Genomic DNA, 21,783 nt, shown 5'->3' on the forward strand with positions numbered 1-21,783 from the left:
ATTACAAAAGTAAACAGTTAAAATTAATAATGTGTTGAAATTCTCTTATTCTTATAAGGTACTAAAATAATATTTAGTTTAACTGTATTATGATATAATTATTATTTCAAATATTTTACAATACTTTAATCAAAAGATAATCTTAATTAAATTATATCAAATTTAATACATAAAACTTCTCCAATACAAGTATAGAGGAAGTAAATTATCTTTCTTCTGTAGTTTTGCATTAAAGACATCAAAGTCTGCTTTTCTTAATTTATTTAAATACTTTTGCAAACAAATTATTGGTAAAAAGATTAAATTTGCTTCTTTTCCCACACTATGTTTAAGAGAAATTGTCTAAAAATAAGGAAACTTTTATAGTATATTAAAATATAAAAGATCTAATATAATCTGTTCCTTTTTTTCATTCTCTACTTTATCCATTTCCATTTTAATTCTGCACTTGATATATACTTACAACATCTAGATGTAATTTTCCATAGGAAGCTACATCATATACTACATCTTGAAGATTTTTACTGGATTGGCCCTGTAATACAGCTTCTGTAGAAACACTGTGCTTCATTAAAATATCTTGTGGTAACATATTCACTCTTTTACTGGCATTATAAGGAATCGATCGAAGTAAGTTAACAATGCCATGTGCCTTCCCCATATGACTGGCAGCATGATCAGCATTAATATTATTTACACCGTGTGCTTGTAAAAGAAGATAGTAAATGGAAGAACTACTATATTCCGCATATTTTTCTATTTCATCCATATTATGAAATGAATAATCCCGAAGTTTATCAAGCCTTATATCAATTAAACGTTTGAAATAATGTTTAGAAAGAGAATGTTTCTGTAAAATCTGCAAAGATTTTTCTTACAATTATTATAATTTATGAGATAATAAATAGTACAGAGAACCAAAGAGATAAGAAAATAAGATCATACTCTATGCAACTCCAACATAACAGGATTTCTTGGAGGATTTCCTTTATATGTATTATTTAATGCGTCTGACCAAAATTGTAATCTCATTTCCCCTATTTTATAATCACTAACTTGATCTCTTATTTGAGCTACTTCAACATTAAATGCACGAATTGCAAATGCGGCCGCTTCATTTTTGTTTGATAATAGCAATGTACACAGAAAGTTTTCATAATCATGTTTTCTGGAAGAAATTAACAATGTAAAAAGTAACAATTTATTTAATGATTTTCTATATATATATATATCCTTGATTATTTATTAATTGTTTTACAACTTTGGGAAATTTAATGTTTTCTCAAAGTATAATTATTAACATTTTCTCATTTATGTAATTGTTCACTTATATAATAACAAATAATGCTAGAAATAATATAACATTTAAAATGAATAGCATGTAAACATCTAAAATAACTATGACTGTCAACTACTATACATATATTCATTATCAGTAACTATAAAATACCTAACCAATTCCGAACAATACGTAGCTGGCGTTTGTTTTGTAGAACTTGAATGCCTTACACAAGTTTGTAACAACACGTTTTGTTTTAAACAATGATTTCTATTTATAATGGATATGGATATTTGCGTAATATTAGACATGTTCCACACTAAAAATGTAAACGACTTCAATAAAGGTAATTAAGTGAATAACATGTAAGAACCAGATAAATAATAATTGTTAACTAATATAGTCAAACTTAATATTAATTTAACAACGTATTAAAATATGCTGCCTTTATAATTTATTTAAAATGTATTACATATATATTCGAATCTTGTTTGAGCTTCGTTTATAATGGAATCGAATATCAATGTGGTTTTTAAGTAATGATATATCTAGTCCATAAATCTTTTTGAAATACAGAAACATAATATGTTGTATACTTATAAGCTTATGTGTTAATTTAGAAAATAAATGCACTGAGAACATTAATTTCTATAAACACAAATAATTGGAATATCACTAAGTTATAAATTTGTTGTATAAATAATGAAATCATTAGATTAATAATTTTCATTGTTTTTTATTTAAAACCAATGTAAAAATTATGATATTTGGAAAATTATTCTGTAACTTATTGTTTATCATATACTACTTAGCCTCTTAATAATTCTATATTCTGTTATCAACAACGTAACTCGAGATCCACGTGCGCGAGAACATGGACATTTGTACGCTTACTACTACAATCAAAACGTTAAATACGACATCTACGAGTCGCTGCTGGAACTAGAGTTAATTATAAGTAAGAACACAGAGGGAGTTTGGTGTCACCAGCCACTATGGTTACGGTGATACACATGTATATATAAATACAATTCATTCTAAAATTTTAGTAGTTTTCTACTTTAACTATATTAATAAAACAGAAGAATTTTGTTTCTGTCCGAAACAAGACTGCCAAAGATTATAATCTTGTTAGATAGTGTTGCTAATGTTCTCCAATATCGAAGCAACATTAAAACCAGAAAGAAACATTATGTTAATGTTATACATATGCAATATTAAATAATAAGCTTTACTTTATTATTTTCGAGTTAAAAAATTAAACTAATTGTAAGTTAACATACAGTTAGAAAATGTTGCTATTAAAAGGTTATAAAAATATATACTACATATTAATTTTCAATTGTTTATTTGTTGAAAAAATATTTTTTAAATTTAAATCGTGCAAAATATCTGCATAAACGTATTAATGGTTTAACAAGAAATAGCTATTTTCTTTTTAAATGTTATAAGTAGAGAAATATTTGTATTAGCATTTAATATATAGTATAGTAAAACTTGACATACTCAGTTTTCGTGACGTTAAGTTCAGTTAAGCTTCATTGTCAATTGGAAATTGTAATGCAATAGTAATGATTGGTTACGGCCGTTACGGGAACCGCTGGCTCCTAAGGAAGCGTCTGCTTAGTTAACAGTTTATACGAGCGACAAAGAATAAGTTTGTGTTTATCTTGAGTTACAGACAACGTAAATCTGATTCAACAGATAAAAATTGCATAAATTGTATAAGGAGCGGATCGATCGTTCGTCATGAATAGAAATTGACATACGACGCGGAAGGTGCTCCTCGTAATGTCCATAATTTAACCCCTTAACGTACAAATTTTCTTCCGTTTACCCATAGAAAATGAGTAAATCTTTTTATAATCAAAATGAGTATAATATATTTTTTATAAGATATATATTTTCTTATGAGATATCGTAGCTTGAATCCGTAAGGATCAATGACTAAAATAAGCAATTTGGCAAACGACGGACGTATCGGCTATGCCCGTATATGTCACGGCCGTGCGCTTTAAGTAATTAAAGATCTTTTTACAATTGTTAGGATGGCTATTATCAGTTTAATAATTATTCTGATTGCATGCTTTTTCAAACTTGTCCTCCTCTCTAATGGTAAGTAACATTTAGTGTGTTGTTTTCTACATGATTTTAATATAGAGGTTATGTTATAGGTCATCTGTTATTAAACAATTATGCCTAAATATCTTGTTATAGTTTATTTCTTTTATTATAATGTCACTGTATAATATGTTAATAATTGTAAAATATAATAATATAATATATCTAGATTTTATAATAACATAAAGTTAATTTTTACTACTACTTGTGTATATTATTTTTTATAATATTTATTATCCAACTTTGTGCTCCAATTCTTTTACTCAAATTTGACAATATTGCTTAATACTATGACCCATAATATTATTTTTGTCATAAATTTCGGAATTTTATCTTCAATTTTCTACTATCTAAATTTATAATAACAATGCAGAATTTTTTAATTTTAATAGTATGAATTATTATTTCTAGGATCGCCAACTCTTCTCTTTGTCACACAAAAAGATATTAGAATGGCCAATGCCTCTCGTACTAATAAAGTAACTACTATTATAAAAGATCTGTCTGAAGGTGCAGCATTAGATTTTTATTTTGAACGTGAACTAGTGTGTTGGTCTGATAGTGGTTTAGAAATAATTCAGTGCATTCAAACAAATGGCACTCATACTGGCGAAAAAACGATTGTAGTAAATTCCAGTTTAATTTCTCCTGATGGTTTAGCTTGTGACTGGTACACAGGAAAATTATATTGGACAGATGGAGAAAAGAATAGGATAGAAGTAACCAGTATTGATGGACGTCACAGAAAAGTCCTTTTTTGGACAGACATTTATCAGCCAAGAGCTATTGCTCTTGTACCAATGAAAAGTATATTATTTTGGACTGATTGGGGTGATGTACCTAAAATAGAAAGAGCTGCAATGAATGGAGATCCATCAACAAGAGAAGTGATAATTTCTGATGATATATTTTGGCCGAACGGTTTAACAGTGGATTATGAAAATGAATTGATTTATTGGGTAGATGGAAGACTTAAATTTATTGCAGTGATGGATTATTATGGAAAAAATAGAAGAAAAGTCATAGAAAAAGGGTTAGATTATCCGTTTGCAGTGACATTTTTCGATCACAAATTATATTGGACTGATTGGAAAACATGGTGTGTACATTCATACGATGTTCGTCAAACTCAAGCACTTCCTAGAGAATTGTTACATGGAGAATATATACCTGGTGACATAGAAGTTTGGGATGTTAGAAGACAACCATATGGGAGCCATCCTTGTGAGAGAAATAATGGAAATTGTTCACATTTGTGTCTCTTAAGTATGACAGAACCTGGATATAGCTGTGCATGTCCTACAGGTGTGAAATTAGTGGATAATTTGACTTGTGCACAAGGACCAGAAGAATTGTTATTAATAGTTCAAAGAAATGAAATCTGTCGGATTTCTTTAGATTCACCAGATTATACTAATTTTGTATTACCATTAACAGGTATTCCTCAATATCTTTTTCATTGATTAATTTGTTTTTCAAAGAAATTTATATATATTATAATTTTTCAATATACTTAGGAATTAAACATGCGATAGCAATAGATTTTGATCCTGTGCAAGAAATGCTTTACTGGACAGATGAAGAAGCTCGTGCAATTCGTAGAGCTTCACTTGATGGTTCCAATCAAGAAAATATTATAATAACAGAAGTGGAAAATCCTGATGGAATAGCTGTTGATTGGTTAGCACGGAATCTTTATTGGACTGACACGGGAACAGATCGAATTGAAGTAGCCCGGTTAAATGGTACAAGTAGAAAAGTATTAATAAATGAAGATTTAATTGAACCCAGAGCAATTGCTTTAGCTCCAGAATTAGGATGGATGTTTTGGACAGATTGGAATGAAAAACGTCCAAAAATAGAGCGAAGTAATCTGGATGGCACAGAACGTATTCTTTTAGTAAATAAGGATATTGTTTGGCCAAATGGAATTGCTCTAGATCTTGCACGATGGAAAATATATTGGTGCGATGCAAAAACAGATAAGATTGAAGTGTGTAACATGGATGGTACAGATAGAAGAGAAGTAATTACAGATAATCTTCCACATCTTTTTGGATTAAGTTTATTAGGAGATTATCTGTATTGGACTGACTGGCAAAGACGAAGTGTGGATAGAGCACATAAACTCACAGGTGGTGAAAGAGAAGTTATTGTTGATCAAGTTCCAAATGTCATGGGTTTAAAAGCAGTGCATTTAGGAAAAGTTAATGGTACAAATCCTTGCGTAAAAAGTAATGGTGGTTGTAGTCATTTGTGTTTAAATCGACCAGGAAATAAGTATGTGTGCGCATGTCAAATTGGATATGAGTTAACTAAAGATAAAAAGACTTGTGTTGTGCCAGATGCATTTATGTTATTTGCTAGGAAAGAAAATATTGGAAGAATTAGCATTGAAAATGCAAATAATGATAATATTATTCCATTAACTGGAGTTAAAGATGCAAGGTAAAGCTTATGCTTATAAATAAAAAGTTTTATGATCTGTTTATATTAAAATTTTTTTATAAAAACTCAAAGACTGTCAGAGGCTGTATTTATTATTATTATTATTATCATTATCAATATATTCTATTTTTATTAGCGCCTTGGACTTTAATATAGCAGACAATCGTATTTATTGGACGGATGTTAAATTAAAAACAATCACAAGAGCTTTTATAAATGGATCTGACATAGAAAGAGTCGTTGATCTTGGTTTAGAAACACCTGAAGGTTTAGCAATTGATTGGATTGCTCATAATTTATACTGGAGTGATACAGGAACACGAAGAATAGAAATGGTTCGATTAGAAGGTTGTAGTAGAAAAGTCCTCATTTGGAGTAACATTTTTGAACCTAGATGTTTAGCTCTTGATCCTAGCAGAGGGTAATTATAGTAACAACTTCTGTGTGTTTATAAAAGTGTTTGTGAAATAAATATTTCCTGTATAGTTAAGTTTTTAACACCATGATGGTTTTCTAGCCATATATATTGGACAGAATGGGGAAATTCTGGAAGTATAGAAAGATCATATTTAGATGGCACGCATCGTGAAATAATACTTTCCAATATTAGAAAAGCAAACGGTCTAACAATTGACCATTCAGCACGAAAATTATATTGGGCAGATTTATATACTCCAGCTATTGATAGCTTTGATCTGCTTACAAGAAAAAGAGTAGCAATTATAACAGAAAATATTGTATATCCATTTAGTATTACTCAGTATCAAGATTACATTTATTGGACAGATTGGAATACAGGTAAAAAAGTACATAGAATTATCAACTATGTTACTATTATATTACTATTTTTACTATTAGGTACTATTACATATACATATACGTATACATATTTCATATACGTCACGTTATTATTTGCAATAAATTTCGATTTTTATTTCAATAGATATTTTCTGAAATTTATAGATATTTTGAACAAAGTTTGATGTTGATTCATTTAATCAATAGGTGACATAGAGAAAGCTAATAAGACTACCGGATTAAGCAGAGTGAAGATACATAATAAGTTAGAATCTGTAACAGATTTATTGGTTTTCCATGCTTCTAGACAAGCAGGATGGAATCCCTGTGCATTAAAAAATGGCAACTGCACTCATCTTTGTATCGCTTTACCCGGAGATAATGAAAGCATGTCAAATTCTTTCAAATGTGGTTGTCCTACTCATTACAATTTATCAGAGGATAATAAAACTTGCATTGGTCAGTATATTTAAATTAAAAAAATTTGATTTATAATTTCCTTAAAATCTTTAATTATACTAGACTATTTTAAATTTTCTCGATTACGTTCAATATTAAATGCAGTAGATGTGATAAAAAAAAAGAAAAAAATGTATTTCAATTAGATGTGGAAATTTCGTCAAATTCTATGATTTAAGATATAATTTGTTCTTGTAATAAAAATATGAGTTACGAAACAAACAGCACTAGATAAAATAATACAACATCTTGAATTATTTAAATATATTTAATATTTATTCTGTAATATTTCTTCATTAATTGTAAAATAATATAATAATGTTCTGCACGGAAATTGCGCATATAAGTTTATACAATATACATAGCATGACAATACATGGCATACAATATACATTGTCTGAATTTAAATAATAGGAACGGATAAATATTTTTAAATATATAGTAGATACAGATGAGATTTCCAAATGAAAGTTGTAAGATATCTAGAAGGCAAATAATACTGAAATACCTATACTTAAATGCCAATACAATTTTGCAATAATTTCGAAAATACTACGGAAATTTTAAAGCAACTGTGATGTACAGAGTTCGTTCGAGCAATATTCTAACAGTGTACATTCGATAATATATCAACTTCAAAAGTTCATATCTTGATGCACTAAAAAATATAGGTTCCCATTTGAAAATTGAAAAGTAGCCTTTCTCTTCCCTTTCTTCTTTTTTCTCTTTTTTTTTTTCTTTCTTTTTTCCTTTTTTCCTTTTTTGTCAAAGTTATCACAAGGACAAATAAACATCAGCATAAGCTGTACTCCTTGATACCTTACAAGTTCCATTCAAAACATTTTCCTGAACATTTCATGCATTTTAAACTATTTAACCAGAAACATTGTACATGTTACATAGCTAAATAATAGATGATAACAATTGAAAGGATTGTAGTTGTACAAACAGTAAACAGTGAGTAGATTAGTAAAATGTGAGAAAGGTATTAAAATTAAGAATATACCTTATTATGTGGAAGAAGTCTTACTTCTGCCTGCAGCTAGCTTGTACCTTTTTTATTTAATGCTACCTTCAAAAGTAACGAAGACACACATATAAGATATCATATTCAATTGGTTAAATTAACGATGTAAATATATAAATATAAAATTATTAACTTAATTAATTATCTGTTACTGATATACTATATCATAATATATATAATATATATGCATAATATATATGCACGATGTATATTAATTTAAATCTAATAACTTATTCTTTCTGTTACAGCACCAAAAAACTTTATGATGTATAGTTTACGCAATGCAATGTTTCGCTTTCTTCCTGATACAAATGATTGTCCAGATGTAGTTCTCCGAATACAAGGTTTGAAGCATGTACGATCTATAGAATTTGATCCTATAACTCAACACATTTATTGGATAGATGGACGAACTTTGTCTATTAGGAGAACTTTGGAAAATAAAACACATTCCAGTATAATGATTTCTGGAAATTCTGGACATCCAGTGGATCTTGCTTTAGATTCACTGGGAAGGTTGCTATTCTGGTCATGTGCCATAAATGATGCGATCAATGTTACAAAACTTGACAATGGTTCCGCTCTAGGTGTTGTAGTCAAAGGTGATGGAGAGAAACCAAGAAATATTGCGATACATTCAGAAAAAAGATTACTTTTTTGGACAGATATTGGAAGAAAAATGAGAGTAATGCGCAGTAAAATGGATGGAAAAGAGAGAATTGTAGTAGCGACTGATCTAGAACAACCAACAAGTATTGCAGTAGATGCAATTTCAAGCATTGTATATTGGGCACATGGAAATCAGATTGAATGTGCGGATTTTGATGGGAACAATAGAAGAATTCTGGTTTCTCCCGTTGGACAAGGCTCAACTGTTTATTTGTCTATCTTTTTTGATTTTATTTATTGGTTTGATAGGGAAACATCAAGTTTAGAACGTATTAATAAATCTGGAAATGGAAGAAAAACAATCATGAATAAAGTACTTACAGATTTAATTGCAATAAATACTCCACAAGATGATGTAATGAAAACACATATTTGTAGTCCTTTTCGGGAGTATGGAGGATGTTCACATTTTTGTATAGGAATCACTTCTTCTAGGTACATTTTTAATTTCTCTTGATCAGTAAATAAAATATAAATACCATATGAAGAATCTACGGGAAAAAGGGGGAATGTCAATTTTAATGAATTTTAACGAGTCTAATATTTTTTCGTATGCTGCTCTTTATCATTGGCTATGTCGCATTGCGAATTGAAATTTTTTTAGTTTCACGGTAGTTATAAAAAATTGAGGTATATCACGAAAATTAAATACTTCTTATCTTTTAGAGTTTAATGTGTTACATATTACTTAAAATTATAAATAAAAATTGGAAATGATACAGAATGAAGTGATATTTTTTTATTTTTTATGTATGATGAAATACGAAGTTGTAACATATATTGAAAAACAAAATTTCGTTATCTGAAAAATGCTAAAATTATGCATTCCCTCTTTTTCCTATGGACTCTTCATATAGGATGATTCTTTCGCTAGAGGGGAAGTCTCTCTCGAAAGAAGAAGCTGCCACATACGTATGCCTGCATACGTAGGAACTGAAAACAAATGTATGGATATAAGAATGATCTCAAAATGGATCATATAAACAGCCGTTGTCATAACGGCAGCCGATAGCATAGGCATTACCATCCTTTATATAGCAATAATGTCCGATCGGACGAATTGGTGACTTCTCTTTTTAAAACTTCTAGCAAGAGAATCATTGCATAGAAAATTTTATATTAATAAAAGTATATAAAAGACATTATTTTCAGATGTTCTTGTCCAAAATCTTTGGTTTTATCTGAAGATGAAAAAACTTGTAGAGCTGCGCCAGCCTGTGGAACGGATCATTTTACTTGTGCTGCACCTAGTTCTGCAGTAACAAAAGATTGTATACCTGCTACATGGAAATGCGATGGCCAAACCGACTGTCCTGATGGAAGTGATGAATTAGGTTGTCCAGCTTGTAGTCGTGAGCAATTTAAATGTCAAAGTGGCCATTGCATTGGTAAGAATATTGAGTTATCAAATCATTCAAATTATGAATTAAATATAGTGAAATTGTGAATTATTATTAAAATTGTTAGACATGTCCTGGGTGTGCGATGGAACAGCTCAATGCCATGATGGCCTAGACGAAGCTCATTGTTGCCGTCCAGGTCAATTTCAGTGTATTGGAAGTGGTGTTTGTATTTCTGGTTCAGCGCTTTGTGATGGTTGGGACGACTGTGCGGACGGAAGCGATGAACTGGCATCTGCATGCACACCTGCAAACAATCCTCGACAAGAAAATAATTCATTAGAATCTGGAAAAATCACTTATGTTATTATTGTACCTATTGGACTGATTGCAACAATTGCTACAATTGCTTTCGGATTTTATTATTGTAGAAGAAAATTCATAAACAATGAAGAATTGCCTGATATTTTACATGATTCAGCTGGAGATCCATTATCACCCAAACCAGTAAGATTAGCAAAACCAATGTTCGCGCAAAAAAATTGTAGGAAAGATTTGAAAATTGGAATGGAAACTGTAAGAATGTCAATGTTAAATGGAAGCAGTATAGGATCAAGTTACGACCGCAGCCATATAACCGGTAACCTGTTAATTTACAAGCTAATATATCATAATTAAATTATTAGTTGATAAATAACAACGGGGTTCTAATATCTAATATGTCAAAATAGGTAATAATTATTAATAAATCATAAATCAATCATTTTAAGTAAAGTAGTACAAATGACTTGTTATAATAATATATAGAACAATTGGTTAATTAATTTTTGTAATTTAAGTGCCATCTTGTAAACATTTAGATTAGAAAATGTATTATTGTGAATAATATTATCCGTTATTATGATTATAATAATAAATATATATTCTGCTTTAAGGAGCTTCCAGTTCAACTCGAGGTAGTTCCACAGGAGGTTACCCACAAGAAACATTGAATCCTCCTCCGAGTCCAGCAACAACAGCCAATTCTACTAGATGCTCAAGCAGTAATGCATCTAGGTATAAACCTTATAGGCATTATAGGAGCATAAATCAGCCTCCACCTCCAACTCCTTGCAGTACAGATGTTTGCGACGAATCAGACAGCAATTACCCAGCAAGATACAGATATGAAAGTGAACCCTATCCTCCACCTCCTACTCCAAGATCTGTTTACCAAAGTGATGCTGCAATTAGTTGTCCTCCCTCTCCTAGTTCACGATCTTCTACGTATTTTAGTCCACTTCCTCCACCTCCTTCCCCTGTTCCTTGAATATATTAAAAATTGTTTATATTCTATTTTTTGAAAAATGAGGTCTTTTGGTAAGTCTTTAGAAATAATTTAAAAATGAAAATTTATTTTATTAAAACGTTTATATTTTATTAGTGGACAAGTAAAAACATTATTTTTAAAATATTCGAAATCGAAGAAAGTAAATGTTAAGCAATTTTTATTTATTTATATTAATAGATAAAATAATGTAAGACAAAAATTTTATCATTTTGTAGTTAAATTTCATTCATTAAATTTTATTTGATACCTTCTTTTAGAAGATTTTCGAGGAAAGATATCTTTTTGCAACATTATTAAACTTGTTTCAAGTGTTACTTATATTTGAATAGGTTTTTTTATTTCTGTAAAAAATTTATACCATCGTGCCTCTTAACTTTGTAATGTATTTGTAAGGAATTTAATCGTAAAATGTAAATATTGTAACAATGTATAAAAGTTGTATATGATTTTTAACATTCGAGATTCAAGTTGTTTTGCAAAGAAGTTTTTTTTTTTTAAGTACGTATATATTTATAGTGTATAAGAAATTAGTTGAGTAACTTTCATATTTACAATCAAGACATATCAAACTCTATATTAAAAATTAAAAATAGATAGAACAATTGAAAATTATTTCTAATGAGAGTAAAATCAAAATAAGCAATGACATATGATAATTAAATAATCTAAGAACATTTAAAATGTGCATTTATAGAAAAAAACATTTTTTATTTTTTACTGTAAAAGTGAGAAGTACTTCTTACATTTATTTGCATTTTTATGTAACGGCTCTACCGTGAAAGTGAAAATTACTAAATGTGTATTTATATATTTACATTTCTATATAGTAGTTAATCAACATATGAAAATTAGTAAGTTACAATTTTTAAATAATGATATAAAGTAATGCTGTTCCTCCAGTTTATAATCGGATTGTGCCATACAACATTTAGGATATTTAGTAAATGAAATTCAAAATTATTGTATATATAAAATGTACAATGTGTCGTGTGGAAATGATTTTTACCTCGCACTGCCATTACACAAGCCTTGAAGAAATACATTCTATTAAATTATTATTCTTGTTTGGCATTAAAGACTGAAATAATTCTTCTATATTTTTTTTACATTTACAACAAAAATATGTATTATCCTATGTATGTAGCATAATTGTATAAAAGAATAAAACTTTTGTTACATATTTTATATGATACTTATTATTTTATGATAAAATAATTTTAAAATTACGCATTTTAACAATAATTACAAAATATATTATTAATTGTCAGCTTTAGTTTTAATCAATTACCTCGTATTTTCTTGTAACTACTATTTATTTTTTCTATTTAGGTACAAAAACGTGCGTGAGTGTAATTTAACATATATTTTTATTAAAATTTATTCACTATTTACACACGCAATATTTGTGTACAATCGAAAGATGTAAAAATATTAATAAAAACATCAAATAGAATACTATATATACTAATTCACTATACAGACGCACTATTTACATTAGTCGTTTTTTACTTCTATCTATTTTACAGATTTTACAGGCTGACGCGCGCCACAGCTATAAAAGATTCTTAAAATCATATTCATCTCTTTTTGTTTTTATACAAATATACATACGCTCAGATTTCTCTGCTAACATAAATAATTGTTCCTCAGGCAGGTACGGTTTATTCTTGACGGCAGGAAGAATTTATTTTAAGATATTTTGTACCTTCAACATTAATGAATTAACAAATCAAATTTATAAACTATAAAGAGCCAAATTCAGGCAATAAGAAATTATGTTTAGGAGAAAAGAGATTTTAAAATTTATTGTGTACCCTGTTTAAGATGGTAAATTATTATTATTATACTTTTCAAGCTGTACAATATCTAATTATGGCATAAAATACGTGTTTTTAAGAGTTTTTACAAGTTCTTAAACAAGTTGTTACAAGTCCTTAATACATTCAGTATTTATTAGAAGAAAGAACATGTAATAATTAGTTTCCGTTTGTATTAGTGAACTAATAAAACTTGATACAGATTGTATAAATACTTTAAAAACATTTTATATACAACGTTTAGAACTTGTTTTAATTAATTATTAATTCCAATAAAATACAAAAATCTTATATGTATATTCGATGAAAAGATAATATCTGTAAAGAGATTAAATGATATTTCAAAATATATGTACTCTGGTAATAATTCAGTATTGTTTAATACTGCTCATATTTTAGCATATTATGTTATTTAATTAAAAATGGAATTGGAAAATGGAATGTTTGATAAACGCCTGAGATATCTTTGTTCAAATATTTGAAAAATTGTATTAAATCTATTAAAAATCTAACATTAATGTAATAGAATTTTAAGATACCACAGAGAAATAATTACGAATCAAATAAGACATAAAAATGAAATGCATAAGAAATTATTCAAAAAAGCTTTTTTTTAGATTGATAAATAAATATGGATGTAAGATTCTCAGTTAAGTATTTTATCAATATATATCCCTGCCGTCAAAAAAAATTGATTGTATGCTTGTTCAAAGAAAAATTTCTCATTTTGAACAATTAACAATCGATTAAAAAATTAATCAATAGTCAATAGCAACAAATTATTGTTTTAGAATCTTTCTTAACAAAAGGGGAGGGGGGGAGTATTTAAAATTTTGGCGCGCGCATTTACCTCGATTTAAATCCTCCTTTGAAAATATTGTCTCCTTTCTCAACTGTAAGATACTTTAATGTAAGGTACAAATACAAACAACAAGGATCAAAATCTTAAATGCCTAATTTTTTAAATCTTTCTTCCTTTCTAAACAACCACATAGACTTAATAAAAATAATCATTATGTCCAAGAAGAACTGATTGATATTTCTTATGCACAGAAAATTTTGGAGGACTTGAAGTATTTATAGTAAATTGTTTTTTATTCCTTGTATCTAAATTTTTCTATGATAATCAATAGACTGAAATTTGATTACATCATACAAATTTTTCAGATTCTTTTTATTTTATAAACATGGGATAAGTTAGACAACCAGCCTAATATTTGAAATTCCGACAGTTAATCAATCGTTTGAAATTTCCACATGCAATGAAACATTTAATAAACAATTCAACATACCCTCCAAAAATGGCATTATTTACTATTTATTCAATTTAATAAAATCTCAGTTCTTTGTTCCCTCATTTTTTAATGTCTCTTTAACTATTTTCATTTTTATTGCACATACATTCTTCACTGTAAAAACAGTTAACCGAACCAAATAGCAAATGGTCAACGACACCCACATCCAAGGACAGACATGTCCTGATAATTTTTCAATACTACTTTATTTTCTTCATCAAGATAAAGCATGGATATAGAGCTAAGAGCGGTAGGTACACAACAAGCTTTAGGCACCATACTTGGTTTTGTTGAGTAAACCAAGTTTTGGACAATTGCATGATTGGTAGAATTTAAGTGATCTGCTAATGGAAACGGGCAATCACCATGGCAATAAAAGGCATCGTAACCAGGGGGGGCAACAATCCAATCATTCCAACCAACATCAGCAAAATCAACATAAAGTGGATGTCGCCTACAATTTTCACGTCCATCTTTTCGGCGGTTTTTTCGAAGTGCTGCTCTTCTGGCACGACGGTCCATTATTTGACTTGCAGAAGACATCTTATATCTAAATAATAAATATTCTTGATATAATATTCATGTAAATTATTGATTTTATATTGATATAAATTATGTATTAATTATTATTAGAAAACTATTTCATATACTATGTAATTAATATTTTTTCTGTGAACTTATAGTTCATTATCAAATCATCAAAATATGAATATATTATATGTATAATATAATTTGTTATTACATGCAATTTAAATACATTGTTATTATACATATGTATGTATATAATAATAAATGTGTGAAATAAAATATTATATTAAAAGCTTTACATTTCAAATGCATAATTAAAAAGGGTTACAATAATGCTGTAGTTATCTTTTCTATAAAAAGGGATAAAAATATATGAAGGAACTAGTTTGTACCTGCCATCATCTGTATAAGTAAATAACATTGGACGATTAACAACCCATGTGTCGTTTCTTTCATTTGCGTTTCTCCTTAAACGCACATGCTCCTGTTTAGTTCCACGTACATGCACTAAAAGTCCATGATTATTCTTAGGATCTTTTATCCATCTTTCCACAGCAGGATGTACGTCTACACTAATTGTGCCATTTTTCCTAGTGTTTAGCGGTTTGCTATCAATTAAACGCAATAGCGGAGCGCTATGTCCTCTTGCACCAGGACGTAAAATATCATATATAAGTATTCTACCCAATTTTGAATTGGAATCATCTTCATTTAAAATAGGTACACGAGAAAGACTTAGTTCTGCAGCTTGTAACTTCTCCCCTGAAGGTATACTACTTAAATCAAACGAAAGACGAAAGCGATTTGGAGATTGAAATTTATGATCCACCTCACTCTCTGCATAAAAACAAATAAAAGAAGAAAAAGGTTGAGATACAAATAATAATGTAATAGTATAAATCTTAATTATCATATATTATTTAACCATTTTAATTATGTTATTATTATTATTATTATTATCTACACATATTGTGATGTACATTTATATTTTAAAGTCCATTAAATTTTACTTGTTGCATTGTTTAACTACATTATATTCTAAGTAATATTTAATCGTTATTCAATTGCAAACATACAGTATAATTTATTAACTAATATAACGCCAAAAATAATTTTAGAAACATTTACTTTTTATAAATATACTTACCGACATGTGAAAAGGAACGCACTGTATTAGCAGATCTGGCATGAATTCCTGGTTTAGCAATATCAGCCATACCAATCGTATTTTGTTTGACAAAAAGTTTTTTCAATGATTCAGGAACATAAGCTTGGCCTTGTGGTTTTGGCCTTTTAGCAAAACCAAGAAGAGACAAAAGGTTAGCTTCAATTCCAGCAATTGCTTGTTGACGTTCGCCGATAGCAAAATGTTTGGCAGCATCAGAATGTAGATGCCAGTGAATGTTTGCTGTGGTAGTTGCCAGCAGCAAACTTGCTGCGACTAAAACCAACCTCAGTGGCAGCAACATGCGCATTGTGATGTCGTTGCTCACGGATGTTGCCTCCCTAAAAGCAAAATAATGAAACCCTTGATATTATATGTCAATTATGAACATTTCCTTAAGGAGATTTAAAAATGGATAATGAAACAAACACAATTCTAATTTAATTATGCATATAGTCACAAGTTAATATTTTAATAGTGACATGAAAAATTAAGAAAAATAGTCAAAAATTAATTATTAATGACTGCATATTGTAGATTTTTACCATAAAAGAAACTATTGTAAATTTCATTTGCTCCTCATAGAAAAATTTGATAATGCTCTTTGATAATTCATAGCTAAAGTTAAAATTGTAGGAAATAAAACAACTTTGCATTAACTCCTATATTTAACTGTCAATTCATGATAATCATCTTATTAATTCATAGAAATAAGAATTAAATAATTAATCATATAACTCGTTAAACTCAAATATTAAATTTTTATATAAAATAATAGATAATTAAAAATACAACATTTAGAGATATGTTTAAAAAGTATATACGAATTTGTTAAAACTTTATTTAACGACAAATAGTTTTAACATAAATTGTTATACACATACAAATCACTGGATGCTAAAATAATCATACAATTAAGAAATGTAAATTTAAAATAAGATCAGTTGTTTGAAGTAGAAATGATTAATTTACTCAACCATTTAGCAATGAAAAAATTATTTTCTCTTATAATTTAACTAATAGTCTTAGGACCATTTTGAATTATGGCATTGTTCTTTTTAAATAGTATATACATATAATTTTGCTAAAGATATTATAATATTTCCATAACAATACACAAATAGCTCACTTTTACTGTTAATTCTTGCAAATATCTCGAAACTAATGATTTCTCTTATATGTCACTATTCGCATGAATAGATGAAAAGTAAAATGTTTGTATATTTTTATATGGTTGGATATAAAATTTGAGAGCCACTGAGACAGACCTGCATTCTATTACAGATAGAGATAGAAACAGAAAGGTTAGTGCCATGCTGTCTGCTGGCCGAATGATTGGGAGATTAATCTAGCCGCGAATTTTCAATGCGTATGCTTGAGTTACCTCACATAAAGCTGTTCCACGTGAAACGATTAAACTACTTAAACTGCTTTTTTTATTTTGCTATTTACATTTATAATTCAGATGTAGCAAGTGAAAATAAAATTAAACAAATCGAATGAAAATTTTTTTAACACATTATCAATACAATATTATTATTATTACTTTTATTGCTTGTATCACATATTGTGATAACCTTGTATAATGATAACATTTTTATCATATGTTATATTTAATTTAGATACGTAATTTCATAATCAGACACATGAAAGAGTTTTCATTTTTAAATTGAGATATTTTGTTTCATTAATGTAGCAGATTCTAAGCTTATTTATTAAATTTATTTGATATAAAATAGAACAATTCTCTATCGTTTTAAAAAGCTAGTTAAAATAATGCTTAAAGCGAAATATTAACCTTACATGACCAACATCAACCTTGTACCTTGAATTATTACAAGTCGATATTTAAATATCTTTTATTATAAGATAAATAAAAAAGATGGCTTTTAAAGGTTCGAAATTTTTAAGCCAGAATAGGTCGTCTTTGTAAGTATAATATAATAATGTCTGTTAATAACTTACTATTATAAATGTATTTCAAAGAATTAAACCTTGTGTTTATCATATTGGGTTGGCAACTAAGTGATAGCGGATTTTGTCATTACCACCTAATGACAAAATCCGCTATCACTTAGTTGCCAACCCAATATTTTGTTCTTAATATACTGTAAGTATACGTATATTCTTATTGTTTTGTACAATTATTTCAATTAAATACTGTTTTGATAATACATTATTAATTAGCGATAGTTCTATTTAATCAGATAGTAAATAACAGTTACAATAACTTATGATTTCTATACATAATACGGCGAAAAGAATAAAAACAATAAAAGCAAATATTTCTGTTATAGATGTTCAAATTCAGAATTTATTTTTTATATCTTGCAATTTATCTTAGAATTATTATTCAGGTACATCAACATCTCCAAAGTTATTTATTTGTATTATTTATATTATTGTGTTAACTGTATCCACTATATCCACTAAACTATATAGTTTTTTACACTACATATACAGAATACGGCCGAATAACATATACAAACGAGCATGAGGTAATTCCTGATGAAAAAGTGAGAAGAAAATATATAATAAAGAAAATTTTTCGCTCGGGGCTTAATTATCGAGAAAGGAATCGAGAAATCACCTTATGCCTGCTTGTACATTAAATAAATGTATAATTAATGTTTCAAAGAAATGTAAACGTATAATGGTGTAAATGTGATTCTATTAATGAGAATTGTATATAACGCTTCAAGAAGAATGCAGTGTTCTTGTACTGTACTAAAGGAATGCACGGCCACCCAAAGTATTCGATAACGTAACGCGAAGCTAATTCGAAGCTAATAGGTCGGTACATACTTAGGAGACCACTTCGCTTCTAGGAAACAAACTCTCTACCTGCTCTCTACGAAGAAAAAATTCTGCTGTCTATATCTGTATTTTCTTTTAGACTTTCTAGTTAAAGAATATTTAGAAAACGAATGGAAAGTTATGTATTAGAAAGATGTACATTTAGGATTATATATAACAGCTCTTATCATAATTATGAATTTAATTATTGCCTTCAAACTTAATATGAAAAAATATTTTGTTGGATAAGCGGAGAAAGTATTTTACATGAAACAAATGTAAACTTGCAAAATATTTGGTAAATATTTAATAGATATCTGTAGTATGCGTTTATGACTTTGTAACTAAAATATACAGTATAATATCATTAAATTGATAATTAAGGAGAACTAAATCTTACAACTTAAATATATCGAGAAAAAAAATTAACATAATGAATAATATAGTTCTGTAAAGGCAGGGGTCAAGAAATAAATATAATAAAATAAATAAGGCAACAAAAGTATATTGTAGAAAATTCTACAATGGTCAATATCATTTGTAAGAACGAAATGAACGTAGGTGGTTCTTTCCTCCAAAAGTAACTATAAAATCTCGTAAAATTAACCAAATACTTCCGTTGTAAGACAGCATACTGTTACAATGTTAACGGGATATCGATTAGGTATTGACGATTTCAAATACGTAGAAACTCCAAGATTAAGTAAAATCTACTAAAATAAATATGTTTAAATAAAAAAAAAATAAAAAAAAAAAGCAACAAATCGCTGAATTTTCAAATATAAAACAAAATGTTGTGAAACAGATATTTAAATACACAAAATAAAGGAAGAATAAATAAAGTTTCATAAAGGAAGAAAAGCTGATAAAATCGATGAATACGCGTAATATCGATAAGTTTGCTTTCTCTTACAGGACATAAAAATTGTCGTTTGATTAAACTTTTGAGTATTTTCAAAAATTTTTGCAGTAATTTAATATGCGCAATTAACAGAATAAAAATTTAATAAAAAAGATAAATTAAGAACAACGTTTTTGTTGAATGTTTTGACATCGTTTTCTATAGATCATTTCAATACATCGAAAGAGACAACGAAAAGTTGTAATTTGTAAAATAAAAATGCATAGGTCGTATTGTAAAATGTAAATAACACTCATGTTTATCTCGATAACAGAGATATAATACTCTATTGACATATATCATATCATGTAAACAATGAAGAATTTGACATGAAATGTTCATTTAACAATCCTCTTCAATGCAATATTAAAGCTGTGATATAATTAAAGCATTGAACAAAACACAGCTTAACCTGTTTTCTCCCATCTTTCTTCATCTAAATAAAGTATAAAATTGACATTTTTTTCAAAGAATCACTAGTTAGATTAAATAGTTAGAATAATCACAATTAAGCATACGATTTCCAAATGTTTCGTTTATTTCATAACTTCAAATAGTAAATTAACATACTGTTATACCAGAATATAATAATTTCGTTTATTACTTAAAATAAAAATTATATCAAATAACGTATTCTATAGTGTTTATATTATTTTTCATATAGTTGTAGGTATCTATAAAGATATTTTTTTTATTTTCAGTTTCGTGTATATCGATGGAAACAGCAGCAAGTACAACTGGTAATATCCTGTTTAACACAAATATCGCACAGTTGCACCGAAGGAATGCGGCACGGGTAGAGTAAGAATACAAGGTGTCGGGTATACATAAGCAGCACGTCATCGTCTAAAATAATCGGGCCAGCGACAATCAAACAAACCGACTCTTTCGAGCCAATGAAAACCATCTATTTTTCTGTTCTAAAAAAACTTCTTAGCAATGTTGTATTTCTATTAGACTCACCTGAGCTAATCGTAAGTCCGTTGTTTGAGCAGCCACGACATTTCAATGAGTCCATGTAACCTCACTCAGAAACTATTGTCTCAAAACCTCGCCCCCGGCAGTCTTTAGTATCGATACATCGATGTTGGAACTCTTTTGCGTTGTCTGATATTTTCGCACTTGTGTACTCACCAAAGAGAAAGAGCAATTCACCCGAATAGATAATAGACAGAGAGGAAATAAATTATTTTCAATTTTTCTTAATAGTACGCAAAATCATGAATATAATGATTAGTTTAATTTTTAAAACACTATCATCGTTTGCACAAATAGAGAATGTTTTCAAGAGCACGCATTAATATTGAACACAGCTCGATACATGGAAATATTCGAGAAGTCGAGAGGAATAGTAGAACCGTGGGATATTGCAACGTGAGAGGGGAAAGAGACAAACAAAGAGAGATAGTATCTTAATAGTAGGAGATGCAAATTTAGCACACCACACGTGATTACTTTATATGATTAAAATGTTACAATCGTAATCTCAACTACTTTATTTGGAAAATTATTTTTATTCAATCCTATTAAGATTTTCAAGTTGTTTCATCGTATCTTAATTTGCTAATATTAACATTGATTTTAATAATATTAATAAATTATAGTTAATTAAGAATAATTAATGTTTTTATAGCATCTTTAAGGTAATTAGAAAATATCTTACATATCCCAATCTTCGAGATCACGTAATAGCTATGTCTCTTCCACATAACACTTGATAATTATGTTATCAAATAGTTTCATTTCAAAAATTCAAATATGTTTGCACATTTAAAAGTGAAAGCAATTTTTATATACATCATCTAGCATC

General features: G+C 28.4%; 3 protein-coding genes across 4 annotated transcripts; 1 reads left to right on the plus strand and 2 right to left on the minus strand.

Moving 5' to 3' along the window:
- Positions 1–77: 77 nt before the first annotated feature.
- LOC100649603 (NADH dehydrogenase (ubiquinone) complex I, assembly factor 6) lies at positions 78–2,226 on the minus strand. Its single transcript, XM_012317938.2, has 5 exons — positions 2,131–2,226; positions 1,451–1,598; positions 946–1,168; positions 464–859; positions 78–342 (listed from the first exon to the last, which is right to left on the minus strand). Exons 1-5 carry the CDS (start codon positions 2,159–2,161, stop codon positions 163–165), a joined length of 978 nt encoding a protein of 325 aa, XP_012173328.1. The 5' UTR covers positions 2,162–2,226; the 3' UTR covers positions 78–162.
- Positions 2,227–2,707: 481 nt separating this feature from the next.
- Positions 2,708–11,477, plus strand: LOC100648695 (low-density lipoprotein receptor-related protein 6). The gene is made up of 10 exons (XM_003401953.4): positions 2,708–3,394; positions 3,812–4,837; positions 4,918–5,848; positions 5,985–6,269; positions 6,366–6,646; positions 6,854–7,105; positions 8,381–9,236; positions 9,954–10,189; positions 10,269–10,781; positions 11,077–11,477. Exons 1-10 carry the CDS (start codon positions 3,328–3,330, stop codon positions 11,448–11,450), a joined length of 4,821 nt encoding a protein of 1,606 aa, XP_003402001.1. The 5' UTR covers positions 2,708–3,327; the 3' UTR covers positions 11,451–11,477.
- A 1,288-nt stretch (positions 11,478–12,765) lies between these two features.
- On the minus strand, positions 12,766–21,391 carry LOC100646366 (protein decapentaplegic). Of its 2 annotated transcripts, none has more exons than XM_003401936.4 (4): positions 20,937–21,391; positions 16,259–16,617; positions 15,504–15,948; positions 12,766–15,133 (listed from the first exon to the last, which is right to left on the minus strand). In XM_003401936.4, the coding sequence occupies exons 2-4, from the start codon at positions 16,584–16,586 to the stop codon at positions 14,734–14,736; spliced, it is 1,173 nt and encodes a 390-aa protein (XP_003401984.1). In that variant the 5' UTR covers positions 16,587–16,617; positions 20,937–21,391; the 3' UTR covers positions 12,766–14,733. The 2 variants fall into 2 exon arrangements, with proteins under 2 accessions (XP_003401984.1, XP_012173327.1); XM_012317937.3 differs by lacking the exon at positions 20,937–21,391 and adding an exon at positions 17,406–17,426.
- Between the last annotated feature and the right edge of the window lie 392 nt (positions 21,392–21,783).

Source organism: Bombus terrestris, chromosome 17, assembly GCF_910591885.1.
Source record: "Bombus terrestris chromosome 17, iyBomTerr1.2, whole genome shotgun sequence".
NCBI classification, from domain to species: domain Eukaryota; kingdom Metazoa; phylum Arthropoda; class Insecta; order Hymenoptera; family Apidae; genus Bombus; species Bombus terrestris.